The sequence below is a fragment of the Sus scrofa genome, chromosome 1 (genome assembly GCF_054392235.1).
Source record: "Sus scrofa isolate SSC_HxYL_T2T_F1_AM1 chromosome 1, Sscrofa_HxYL_maternal_Yorkshire_Landrace_v2.0, whole genome shotgun sequence".
Lineage (NCBI taxonomy): Eukaryota > Metazoa > Chordata > Mammalia > Artiodactyla > Suidae > Sus > Sus scrofa.
The window spans coordinates 191,226,153-191,239,736 of record NC_139383.1 but is presented as its reverse complement, the minus strand read 5'-3'; the positions used below and the strand labels follow the sequence as shown (position 1 = coordinate 191,239,736).

The window sequence follows — 13,584 nt, the reverse complement described above, 5'->3', positions numbered from 1 at the left end:
GTGGTAGGTAATAAATTTGTAACGTGGTCTTACACCATCTGTGTGGCTTTTGGTAGAATAACTTTTTTGTCTTTTTAGGGCTGCACCTGCGGCATATGGAGGTTCCCAGACTAGGGGTCTAATCGGAGCTACAGCTGCTGGCCTACACCACAGCCACAGCAACACCTGATCCTTAACCCACTGAGCGAGGGCAGGGGTCGAACCTGCAACCTCATGGTTCCTAGTCGGATTCATTTCTGCTGCACCACTGTGGAAACTCCTAGAATAACTTTTTTGTATTTTTTATTTTTATTAATGGCTGCACCTGTGGCATATGGAATTCCAGGCCAGGGATCCATTCCAAGCCTCAGCTGTGACCTACACCTCAGCTGTGGCAGTGCTGGATCCTTTAACCCACTGTACTGGGCCAAGGATTGAAATCTCAACTCTACAGCGACCCAGGCTGCTGCAGTCGGATTCTTAACCCACTGTGTCACAGAAGGAACTCCTAAAATAACTTCCTTGAACCTTTGTTTACTCATCTGTAAATTGGTAATGATACCACCTCACAAAGCTGATTGAGTATGAAATATGGAAAGGGCCGTGGACGGAATAGATACTCATAATTGTTAGTACTTATGTTCTTTGTAGGAGTGTTATGTGCTTTTTCCTTGTTTTTTTCCAGATTTGGAATGTTTGGTTATTAAAGTTTCAACTTTGTAGCGTAATTTAAGAGTGGAGGTCTAGTGTGTTAGAGCTTGATAGAGCTTTTTTTTTTCAGTCTGCTAGACTTTCTGATGTTTTTTGTTTTAGATCAGTTTCCAGTCTTTTTGTACTGTACATTCATCTCTGATTAAGTTTTATAGAATTGTCCAAAATAATAGTTTGAAAAAAACTTAGTGCACATGACAGTTTCAGAAAGTACAGGTGGAGTTTGTCATGAAATGAAACTGCTTCTAGATAGCTCTAAAAAGGTTACAAATCATGATTTCACATGACATTGATAAAGCTGATGAGCCTATCTGGAACTTTGTGGATTTCATGGCGGCCCTTATCAGTTTGTCAGGGTTTAGTTCCTGGACATGAGATTTTACAGAGAAGTCTTTGTGTTTCCTCTAAATATGAATTTCGTTTATCCTGGTTTAAAATCTGGTGTTTGATATCTACTATTGATTAAATGTAAAGTTACATGTGTTTCTAGATTTAGGCAAGTTCAGTATATGGAAATTTGGATTTTCTAAGCAGATAAAATGATATTATCATAAACTTTAATACTCCCTAGCTTGTATGGTTTTAAATACTATAATAGTTTTTTGTTTTCAGTGCTGCATTTGGAAATCTGTTTTTCTAGGGGGACCTCTTTTGAGGCAAAATTTTGTGGTTCTTATCAATAACTCACTTTTAATACACTGACTGTAATTCTTTTAAACAATTACTATCGGAGTTCCCGTCGTGGCGCAGTGGTTAACGAATCCGACTAGGAACCATGAGGTTGAGGGTTTGGTCCCTGCCCTTGCTCAGTGGGTTAAGGATCCGGCGTTGCCATGAGCTGTGGTGTAGGTTGCAGACGTGGCTCGGATCCCGCATTGCTGTGGCTCTGGTGTAGGCCAGTGGCTACAGCTCCGATTCGACCCCTAGCCTGGGAACCTCCATATGCCGCGGGAGCGGCCCAAGAAATAGCTAAAAAGACAAATAAAATAAAATAAAATAAAATAAAATAAAATAAAATAAAAACCGATTACTATCTTTGGTTGTGGCTGGTACTACAACATTTTTAGTGATGGAAGTATGAGAAAGTATAAAGCCATTGCTTGCATATGCATTGTGATTTTAGTTATTTGCTATGTGCGTATTTTTAATACATTGGCTTATTTCTTTTCTATTTAAATATTTTCTCTGTGAGTACTGAACAATTAACAAATAAATGTTCAATTGCAGGTGACAGAAGCCAAGGTTAATTTCACCAAAAAAGCTTGTTAGCTTTGTTTTGTTCTCTAGTCACCATATGTTTAGAGATATATAATACGCCTTTCTTCCCAAGGAGTATTGAGTAAGAGTGATTTTGTTTTCTTTCTTGCATTTTTTTATTCCAAAAAAAACATAGGTAGTGTTATATACATTCTATTGCGTCAGTTCAAGAGACACATAACGACTGGTTTCTCTTTTTGTGATATTAAAATTGATCATGGAATCAGATGTCATCCCAGTTCATCTATCATGATGTTCTCCAGCAGCTTTTCACGTATTGGTTTGGAAACCATTAATGATTATTGCCTAGATCAGTATTTCATTAGGTGCTGCTAATATTGATACTCTTAATTTTTTTATTTATTAGTTGGAATTCTATAATGAAGAGCTTTCTTTTATCAATTATTTGATTGCTGTTCATATAATACAGGTTAAATGCTAGAACTTTTCCTTTACTGACCATTTTTCAGAGTGAGTTGGTACCCTTGCCACCTCCAGAGGTAACCAGTGAGTTTTTATTTTTAGTATATGAACTCAAGGATTTTTTTTTAAAAAAATTGAAAACCAAGATTTATTGGAATTTCGCCATTTTTTTTCATTTATGTTCATTTTCTGTTACAGGATACAATACAGAGTATCACATTGAATTTAGTTGTCATGTGTCCTTAGTGTTCTTTGGTGTATGACAATTTGTTAGTCTTGTTCTTCATGACCTTGACAGTTGTGAGGAATATTTGTCAGAGATTTTGTAGACTGTCCCTCAATTTGGATTTTGTCTGATGTTTTTCTCATGATTTGAATGGGCTTATTTGTTTATGAAAAGAATACCATAGACATGAAGTCTCTTCATGGTATTATATAAAGAAGATACATGATCTCTATAGGGCATTGTTGATGATGTTAACCTTCAGCACTTGGCGAAGTTTGCCAGGTTTTTCCACCATAAAAAACACTGCATGTTTGTTCTTCCAGTTTTTGTCTTCATTTTTATTACTTTCCTGAGCACAGCTATTATCTCTGTTGTCTTTATATCTATTTTTTGGGGTTCTTGCTTTTCTTTGCAGTCTTCCTTCAGGGAATTGCTTGCTAATTCTTTTTTCCCTTTTTATTTATGGCAGTAGCAGAATATTTAATTTCATTTTACACTCCCATCAACAGTGTAGGAGGGTTGCCTTTTCTTTTTTTTTTTTTTTTTTTTGTCTTTTTGCCATTTCTTGGGCTGCTCCTGCGGCATATGGAGGTTCCTGGCCTAGGGGTCGAATCGGAGCTGTAGCTGCCAGCCTACACCAGAGCCACAGCAACACAGGATCCGAGCCGCGTCTGCGACCTACACCACAGCTCACGGCAATGCCAGATCCTTAACCCACTGAGCAAGGCCAGGGATCGAACCCGAAACCTCATGGTTCCTAGTCAGATTCCTTAACCACTGCGCCACGATGGGAACTCCTTTTTTTTTTTTTTTTTTTTTTTGTCCACCTTTTCTCCATACACTCTCCAGCATTTATTATTTGTAGATTTATGATGATGGCCATTCTGACCTGTGTGAGGTGGTACTTCATGGTGGTTTTGATTTACATTTTTCTTAAAATTAGCAGTGTTGAGCATCTTTTCATGTGCCTGTTAGCCACCTGGATGTCTTCTTTGGGAAAAATGTCTATTTATGTTTTCTGTCTATTTGTTGTGTGTGTCCTTTTTTAGGGCCGCACCTGAACCATATGGAGGTTCTCAGGCTAGGGGTTGAATTAGAGCTGTAGCTGCTGGCCTATGCCACAGCCACAGCAATGCAGGATCTGAGCTACGTCTGCGACCCACATCACAGCTCATGGCAACGCCGGATCCCTAACCCACTGAGCAATGCCAGGGATTGAACCTGTGTCCTCATGGATGCTAGCCAAGTTCATTAGCCACTGAGCCATGATGGGAACTCCTCTGTCCATTTTTTTTAATTGTTTTTTTTTTTTTTTTTTGATACTGAGTTGTATGAACTGTTTGTATATTTTGGATATTAACCCCTTGTCAATTGCATTGTTTGCAAATCTTTTTTTTTCAAATCTGTATGTTGTCTTTTCATTTTATTGATAGTTTCCTTTGCTGTGCAAAAACTTTTTAAGTTTGATTAGGTCGCATTTGTTTATTCCTGCTTTTATTTTTATTTTATTTTTTGCCTTGTGAGATTGATCTAAGAACATATTGCTGCAATTTATGTCAAAGAATATTTTGCCTGTGTCATCTTCTAGGAGTTTTGTGGTGTCATGTCTTAAATTTAGTTCTTTAAACCATTTTGCGTTTATTTTTGTATATGGTATGAGGGAATGTTTTGATTTCATTGTTTTACATGTAGCTGTCCAGATTTCCCAATGCTGCTTGTTGAAAGAGATCATCTCTTCTCCGTTGTATATTCTTGCCTCTTCTGTTGTAAGTTAATTGACCACAGGTGTGTGGGTTTATTTCTGTGCTATTCTGCCATTGATAAATGTCTCTCTTTGTGCCAATACCATGCTGTTTGATTACTGTACCCTTTGTCTTATAGTCTGAAGTCTTAGAGGATTATATCTTCACCTTTATTCTTTTTTCTCAAAGTTGCTTTGGCAGGTCTGGGTTCCATATAAATTTTAGGATTATACTAGTTCTATGAAAAGTGTCATGGATATTTTGATAGGGGTTGCATGAAATCTAGAGATTTCTTTGGGTAATATGGCCATTTTAAAAATATTAATTCTTCCAATATAAGAATATGTAATATCTTTCCATTTCTTTGACTCTTCTTCAGTGTTTTATAATTTTCAGCATGTAGATCTTTCACCTCCTTGGGATTTTTTTTTTTTTTTTTTGGATGTGATTTTAAATGGAGTTGCTTTTATTCATTCTCTTTCTCATATTTCATTATTAGTGTATAGAAATGCAACAGATTTCTGTATATTTTAATCTTATATCCTATCTTGCTAAACTCATTTATTAGTGCTAATAGCTTTTGTATGGAGACTTTAGGGTTCTTTATAAAAATGTTACATCATCTGCAAAGAGTGGCAGTTTTATCTTTAAAAACTTCCAATTTGGATACCTTTTATTTCTTTTTCTTGTCTCATTGCTGTGTTTAGGGCTTCCAGTACTCTGTTATATAGGATTGGGGAGAAAGGAGAGTGGGCATCCTTGCCTTGTTCCTGAATTTAATAGGTTGGCTTTCAGCTTTTCACTGTGTAATGTTAGGTTGTCTGTAGGTTTGTTGTAAATGGCTTTTTTTTGTTGTTGTTGCTGTTGAGCTATTTTCCCTCTATACCTTCTCTGCTGAGTTTTTATCATAAATGGATATGGAATTTTGTGGGAAATTTTTTTCTGCATCTTATTGATATTATATGATTTTTATTCCTCATTTGGTTAATGTGGTATATTACATTAATTTGCAGATTTTGAAGAATCCTTGCATCCCTGGGATGAATCTCACTTGATCACAGTATATGATCCTTTTACTATGTAGTTGGATTGGGTTTGCTATTACTTTGTTAGGATTTTTGCATCTATATTCATCAGTGATTGGTCTGTCATTTTTTTGTGATGTCTTTGGTTTTCTTTTCTGGGTGATGCTGATATTGTAGGTGAGTTCACAAGTGTTCCTTCATCTTTAGTTTTTTGGAATAGTTTGAGAAGGGTAGATGTTTACTATAAATGTTTGGTAGAATTCACCTGTGTAGCTTCTGGTCCTGGACTTTTGTTTTTTTGGGAGTGTTTTTATTACTGATTCAGTTTCATTACTGGTAATCGGTCTGGTCATATCTTCTATTTTTTCTTAGTTCAGTGTTGGGAGATTATACTTTTTTCAGAATTTGTACATTTCCTTTAGGTTGTCTATTTTATTGGCATATAATTATTCATATTAATCTTTTATGATCCTTTGTGTTTCTCTGCTATTTATTGTAACTTTCCCTTTTTCATTTCTGATTTTACTGATGTGGGCTCTTTTTTTCTTGATGAATCTGGCTAAAGGTTTATCAGTTTTGCTTACCTTTTCAAAGAACCAGCTGTTAGTTTCAGTGATCTTTCTTATTGCTGTTTTCATCTTTATTTCATTTATTTCTTCATTCATATCTTTATGATTTCTTTTCTTCTACTAACTTTGGGTTTTATTCTTTTTCAAGTTCCCTTAGGTGTAAGGTTAGTTTGTTTATTTGAGATTTTTCTTGTTTCTTGAGGTAGGCTTGTATTGCTGTAAACTTCCATTTAGACTGCTTTTACTGCAAAGCATAGATATTGGATCATTGTGTTTTCATTTTCATTTGTCTTCAGATATTTTAAAAATTAAAAAAAAATTCTTCAGTGATCCATTGGTTGTTTATTAGTGTGTTGTTTAGCCTATACTTGTTTTTTGCTGTTTTTTCTTTTTATTTTATTTGTAGTCTCATCGCATAGTGGTTGGAAAAGATCTGAAGTGAGTCTCTTGTAGGCAACATGTATAATAGCATCCATATACATGGTATCTTTGTTGGTATCCATTTAGCTACTATGTGTCTTTTGCTTGGAGTATTTAGTACATTTACATTTATAGTGATTTTCTTTTTTCTTTTTCAGCCGCACTCACAGCATATGGAAGTTCTCAGGCCAGGTTGACACTGAGCAATACCAGATCCTTAACTCACTGTGCTGGGCCAGGGATAGTACCCACACCTCCTCAGAGACAATACTGGATCCTTAACCCACTGCTCCACAGCAGTAACCCCTATGATAATTTCTGATATATGTACTTGTTCCTCTTTTGTTAAATTTTTCGGGGTTGTGTTTGTAGTTCTTTTTGTTCCTTCTTCTTTTGCTCTTATGATGACTAGGATTTCTTTTTTGCATGTATATTTATTACAGATTTATATAGATATATGTGTTTATATATATGATTATGTCAAGCTGGTGAACTCTTAAGTTCAAATGAATTTTAGTAACACTGCATTTGACCCCTCCCCACCACGTTTACTGTTTTTGACATCATATTTAACATCTTTTTGTCTTGTGTATCCCTTAGCTTCTTATTGTGGATATAAGCAATTTTACTTTTATGTTTTAACCTTCCTACATGGTTCTCTGTTGGGCAGAGCCATGTCCCAGGGTCTCTGGCTACAGGGCCCTTTGGAGTCCTGGAACTCGTGTTGGCCTGCAAGTGGTCAGGGCTAGTTCCTGCCACTGGAGAATCCAGGGTGTCCCAGAGCTGTGTTGGTCCATTGTTGGCAGAGTCCAGGGTGTTCCCAAAGCTTGTGTTGGTCCACTGGTTGATGGGACTGGATCCCAGGATAGCTGGCTCTGTAGCTTGAGATGTTCCACATCTGTTTTTGGCCTGCAGGTTGATGGTGCCAGGGACTATGGGGTCTTGTGGCTGATTCCATCCTGCTAGTGGGTCCTGACTTAGCCGGCTACAGTGATCCTAGCGCTGGTATCTGTCCACTGGTGGATGGGGCTAGGGCCCAGGGGATCCAGGAGCTAGTGCCAGCTCATTGGTGGGTGGAGCTGGGTTCTGGGGTCTCTGCAGGGCCATGTGGGTCATAAAGGTGGTTTGCCAGCTTGCTGGTACATAGGTCCAGGGCCCAGGAGTTCCTGAGGCTGGTGCCTGCCCACTGGTGGGCGAGGGTAGTCCCAGAGCCAGTGCCAGCCCCACTCATGGGTGAAGTGGGTCCCAAGGTGTCTAGCTGCAGTGCCTTGGGGATTCCAGGGCTAGGGCTAGTGCACTGGTGTGCAGTATTGGTCCTCGTCTTGCGGAAGGACCATGTTCTAGGGTGGCTGTGGTCTTGGGGTTTTAAGGCAGCTGGCCTGCTGGTAGGTGGGGCTTTGCCCCAGCTGGATTCGTTGCTTGCCTTAGCCTGATGTGTCCCATACTGGTGACCATAGGTTGGTGGGCACAGCAAGGTCCTGGTGCTAAAAAGCTAGAGGAAGGATTCCAAAATGGATCTTGCTGGCACCAGTATCTTTGTGGTAGAATAAACTCCTGAAATATCTCTCACAAGAATCTGTGTCCCCAGTGTCAGCTCCGGTTTCCTGCCTCTCCAGGAGGCTCTCTATGGTTGGTCTGACCCAGGTTCCTTTCAAATTACTGCTTCTGCCCTGGGTCCCAAAGTGTATGAGATTTTGTGTGTACCCTTTAAGAGTGGAGTTTTTCTTTCAGACAGCCTTTTGACTCTCCTGAAAGTAAGCCCTGCTGGCCTTCAAAGCCAAAAGTTCTGGAGACTTGTCTTCCTGGTGCAGGATCCCTGGGCTGGGGAGCCCAGTGTGGGGCTAGGTCCTCTCGCTCCTTGAGGACAACATGTCTTTAATTATTCTTCTCTTTGTGGATTGCCCACATAGGGATAAGGGTCTTAACTATATACTGTGTTTCCACCTTTCCTACTCACCTCATTGTGGTTCCTTCTTTATATTTTTAGTTGTAGATCTTTTCTGCTAGATTCTGGTCTTTTTTCATTAGTAGTTGCTCTGCAAATAGTTATAATTTTGATGCTCCTGTGGGAGGAGGCAAGTTCAAGGTCTGTCTAATCCACCATCTTGGCCACACTTACCTTCTTTCATTTCTTTCATCAATGTTTTGTGTTGTCAGCATACAGATCCTGCAATTTTTTGGTTAGATTGGTATGTAAATATTTGATTTTTTGGAGCTGTTATAATTTGTTTCCATTTGTTAGTATGTAGGTATTTAGTTGATTTTTGTATGTTGACCTTATACTGTGCTACCTTGATGAATTTATTATGGTACAGCTAAGTTATTTTTAAGAAATTACCAACTAGGAATAGTTTTACAAGTTTATTTTTGCTGTTTCAGATGAAATGTCACATCTTAAATCTTGAATAAGGTGAATTTTTTTTTCCTTCACTTTTCCTTTAGCAGTATACATACTTAAGAAGCTTTGTTAGTAGTTAAACATTTGTATAACCTGGTGATGGAAGCATCAACCAAAAAAGCCTAATTTCAAAGAGGAAGTCTGGTTCCTCCCTTTTGTAATTAAATAATAGGAATACTGGCTAGTTTTATGAAAAATCTATTAATGTAAAATCATGGCTTTTAACAGAAGGGTATGATTGAGATAGTTAATTTTGTGTTTCTCATATGTCATTTTTTTTTTAGCTATGAATAATTGTTCTATTCTCTTTTTCTTTCTTTTCAGGTATTGGGAGAATTGCTGCTACATCTTTAGGAAATTTAACAAACCATGGTTCTGAAGATTTACCCCTTCCTCCTGGCTGGTCTGTGGACTGGACAATGAGAGGGAGGAAATACTATATAGATCACAACACAAATACAACTCATTGGAGCCATCCTCTTGAGCGAGAAGGACTTCCTCCAGGATGGGAGCGAGTTGAGTCATCAGAATTTGGAACCTATTATGTAGATCACACAAATAAAAAGGCTCAATATAGGCATCCCTGTGCTCCTAGGTAAAATATCAACTTTATTTTATCTCTTTGTTTTGAGATTGTATAATGTTAAGCTGTAAATTCATATTTTCATTAAAGAGAAAGGCATCCTGAAGTTTAATTTGAAAACTATGTTTTTCAAAGTTTATGAGATTTTTCTCTGGACTTATATTTAGTAGTGAATTACTTTAATAGTTAAAAACTTTTTAAATAGCCTCAAAAACAAGATCTACATTCTTGTGATCAGATTCTGCTTTTTGTTAAAGATACCTGGAAATTGAAGCAAGTAAATAAAACATCTATCTCCTTACATTTAAATTTTTATAAAAAATACAGACCTGCCTTATAATGTGCCAGAATATATGTTTTGAATTACATGTCTTGCTATTTGCCAGGCAAGAAAGCAAAAATTGGAAATGCACAGAACATCTCAAATCTGTTTGATAAATGCAACCAATGATCCTTTGGGCTGTTTTGATGATGTTGGCCTTATCAGTAGATCTCTTTTATGGCCAAACTTCTACTATGAATTCTTTAGCCAGTTGTCATATATGGCTATTGAGCACTTGAAATATGACTAAGCCAAATTGAAGTGTGTTATACATGTACACATTGGACTTCAAAGTATATAGAAAGTCTAGTATGGAAATTGCAACATTTCTAGTTAACTATATTTGAGCTCTCAAGAACTGAGCCATAAAATTAAAAATGGGTAGAATATCATCAGCATTTTGATAGGTGTTGCTTAGTATATCTAGCATAATATAGATACTTGGTTAGAGCAAGCATTTGTGTTTTTTAGAACCATTAATATCATTATGAAAATAAATTTTCACATTATCATCCAGAAAACTAAGCTTTATCATTGCTGTATTGTTTTAACAGTTTTACACATTTGGATTTATTAATTCAACTTTGAAAAGCATTTTTTTCATGGATTCCATTTAGTGGCACTCAGTCAATATTTATTAAACAACTGAAGTTGTCATCCCTTCAAAAGAACCAAGTCAACTGCTCTGCCTGTGTTAAGCTCAGGCCCCTTTGCCTATTCTTTTTACCATTGCAAGCAAACTGCACTTTCCCTGGCTTCCATTTTCAGGCCTGTGACATGTGAGTAATTTGTAGCTTCACTCCCACCTGGTCACAGTCCCCACCGAAGGGCATAGTAAGTCCCACTAATTCCTTCTGTGTCCCCAGCACCCAATATAGAGACACACATAGGTAGATGTTTGTTGAATGAGTAAATGATAGAAATGCAGGAAAAAAAAACAACAAAAACATGTGGTTACAGTTTGCTATCACTAGGTGGCAGAGGCTTTCTGTTCCTTATAACCAGATTTGAGAGTATATGGAACTTAGTTTTCTGTTTACCGTCATTAATTTTATTACGGAATTTTTATAGTTTATGAAGAATTTTCACAATAATTTAATTTGTGTCTCTCCGCAAATCAACTTTAAACTTTAAAGAGAGAATAAATGTCTTAGGCTCAAGTAGAATTAATTAGTAGCCATTTAACTATCTATATTATGCCAGTCAGTATATAGAACTCTTGACATATATTAGGTCATTTACTGTTTAGCTCCAGTTTTACAAATAAGGAGGCTGAGGATAAGAGAAGTGAAGCAGTTTTGCCTACATTCATACAACCTATAAGTGGCCAAACTGAGGTTAACTGCCCCAACCCAACACCGCCCCCCCCTCAGGGGGTATCTGACTTCAAAGCCTTAGTTCTTTCCCACCTTCCATTTGTGACATCAAGGGATATTTCACTTTGTACCTATCTATGAAAAAAGAAATGAAGATAAAATTCAGTGCCATTTGCACATTGATCTTTAAATTGTTAACCATAGTCTAACCCAGCACTTACTTTGTCCTAGTTTAGTTATCAAATGACCTTTTCTGATATACACATAAATCTTTATGTTTGGAGGCAATTTCCAACTTAGTATCCAAGTTAAGGATAGGCCGTTTTTGGTCTCCCACAATTCAGTCTTTAACCTTCAAGTGGCCCAGTGCTTTCCTTAAGATTTTCCATTTATAACAGCCCCCAGCCCACCTTGCTGTTCTCTTTCCTCCCCAATATACACAGACCTGTTAGAACTAGTTAAAAGAGTTGGCTTTTTTTTTTTTTTTTTGTCTTTTTTTTTTGTTGTTGTTGTTGTTGTTGCTATTTCTTGGGCCGCTCCCGCGGCATATGGAGGTTCCCAGGCTAGGGGTTGAATCGGAGCTGTAGCTGCCAGCCTACGCCAGAGCCACAGCAACGCTGGATCCGAGCCACGTCTGCAACCTACACCACAGCTCACGGCAACGCCGGATCGTTAACCCACTGAGCAAGGGCAGGGACCGAACCCTCAACCTCATGGTTCCTAGTCGGATTCGTTAACCACTGTGCCACGACGGGAACTCCAAGAGTTGGCTTTTTTAAGTCTCTGATTTAAAACAGGTTCTGAACAATTCTAATTCCCATATACTTTCTTAAAGTTATTAAAAGCAGAAAAAAATAGTACAGCTAATGTGGGCATTTCAAGCATAGTACTCACTCCTGCTATAGTACCTACTCCAAACCCCCTTTTCAGCCTAAAGGAGGAAGAAAATATCCATTTTTATCTTGAGAAAAATTATCAAGCCTTCCAATATAAATTTACAGCTAATTACTACTGTTACTAAAATTTATGATTCTAGTTTTAAGCCTCTGTCTAAAGGTTATAACTTAGCTCTGACTTTTTTTATGGCCTTTTTTGAAGTTGCCCTTGAAAAGAATAAATACCAACCAGAGAAATCTCTTAAAAATATGTTAAGATTTAGTTTAGTTTTATATCCATCATTAATGACCTACAATTTTCCAAGAGAAGGTGGATTTTACTTCCCTTTTTTTAAAAAGCCAAGATTTTTATGTTTTTTAGGTGGTAGAATTTGGGGCAAGAGGCATATTGAAAAACACTTATTACTATTTCTTGTTTCATTGAGGGCCTTTATCCTAATGAATGTTCTTTATTCTTAGCGTACCTCGATATGATCAACCTCCTCCTGTTACATACCAGCCACAGCAAACTGAAAGAAATCAGTCCCTTCTGGTACCTGCAAATCCGTATCATGCTGCAGAAATTCCTGACTGGCTTCAGGTTTATGCTCGAGCCCCTGTGAAGTAAGTGAATTTATAGCACAAATTTTTGTTGAAAAGTGAATGGAGAGCGGAATGGAGTCTCTGGGCTGTTTTACCTGTGTAGCACCATGTTTTTTCTCTTAATAATACTGGGCTTTTAAATGATATTTTATTTGAAGAAAGGCTATCAGAGTTTGTAAAGTTGAAAAGTTATTGATTAGAAACAGAAGTTTTACAAAGTTTTATTGAATCTTCACTTTCTTTGTGTGCCAACTTGTGCTATTACATGGATTCAGTAAAAGGCTTACATTCTCATAGGGGTAGAATAACTTGTAAATTAGTGATACAATCTCTTGTGATAAAAGGAGGGACCCAGAGAAGTCCTAGATGCACATGTGAAAAAGAGCATAACTTAAGGACACAAGGGTGTTGAGGAAATACTGTGCATGGTGGCTAAAGTTCTGAGATGTTCTGTGTTCACTGACACATTGTTACCCTGGACAGGGTGCTTAACTTAGTTTTGTCTTCTATAAACTGGAGATAGTAAATAGTACCTATTCTTAAGCCTATTAAGTACTCAATAAAACAATGCATCTAAAACATGTATAACAGTGTCTTGAACATTGAGAAAGCTTAGTAAATGATTGTTATTATTAGGGGTGAAGGTACAGAATAGTGGTTAATATTGCTTGTGAGGGAAACTGGTTGGAAGGAAAGCGTGATTTCTGTTTCCATCACCTACTTAGTGAATGACCTTGGGCAAGTTACTGAACTTAGTTCTCAGTGTTTTTCCTCTACTGAAACACAGCGGGTAATCTTAGTTACCTTACCTACCTTACTCCTGGTGAGGCTTAAAAGCAATCATGCATTTTAAAGCAAATGGGCATAGTGGGTGACTTGGGTAAGTCCCTTAGTTATGGTTTCTTATTATTATAGTGAGTGAGCAAGGAAAGCTGCACTAAAAGAGGAAAATACATGAGCTAGTTTTTATAGATGGCTCCGAGTTTGCGAAGCTCATTGAGGATATTTGTTGGGTGCCATAATAGGCACTGTTCTTAGAATGTATTCATGAATAAATGAAATATTTGCCTCAAAGAGCTTCTCTTCTGGGAAAGCAGAAGTAGCTACTCAGATTAATAACCCAATGTGATAAGGA

General features: G+C 37.4%; 1 protein-coding gene across 1 annotated transcript in view; it reads left to right on the top strand.

Annotated features, from left to right (window-relative positions):
- SAV1 (salvador family WW domain containing protein 1) overlaps positions 1-13,584 on the top strand; it is a 30,434-nt gene that overhangs the window by 8,610 nt on the left and 8,240 nt on the right. Inside the window, exons 3-4 of the mRNA XM_001927720.8 lie at positions 9,075-9,345; positions 12,327-12,470. Coding sequence (XP_001927755.3) covers positions 9,075-9,345; positions 12,327-12,470 — 415 coding nt within the window. The remainder of the gene's footprint in view (positions 1-9,074; positions 9,346-12,326; positions 12,471-13,584) is intronic.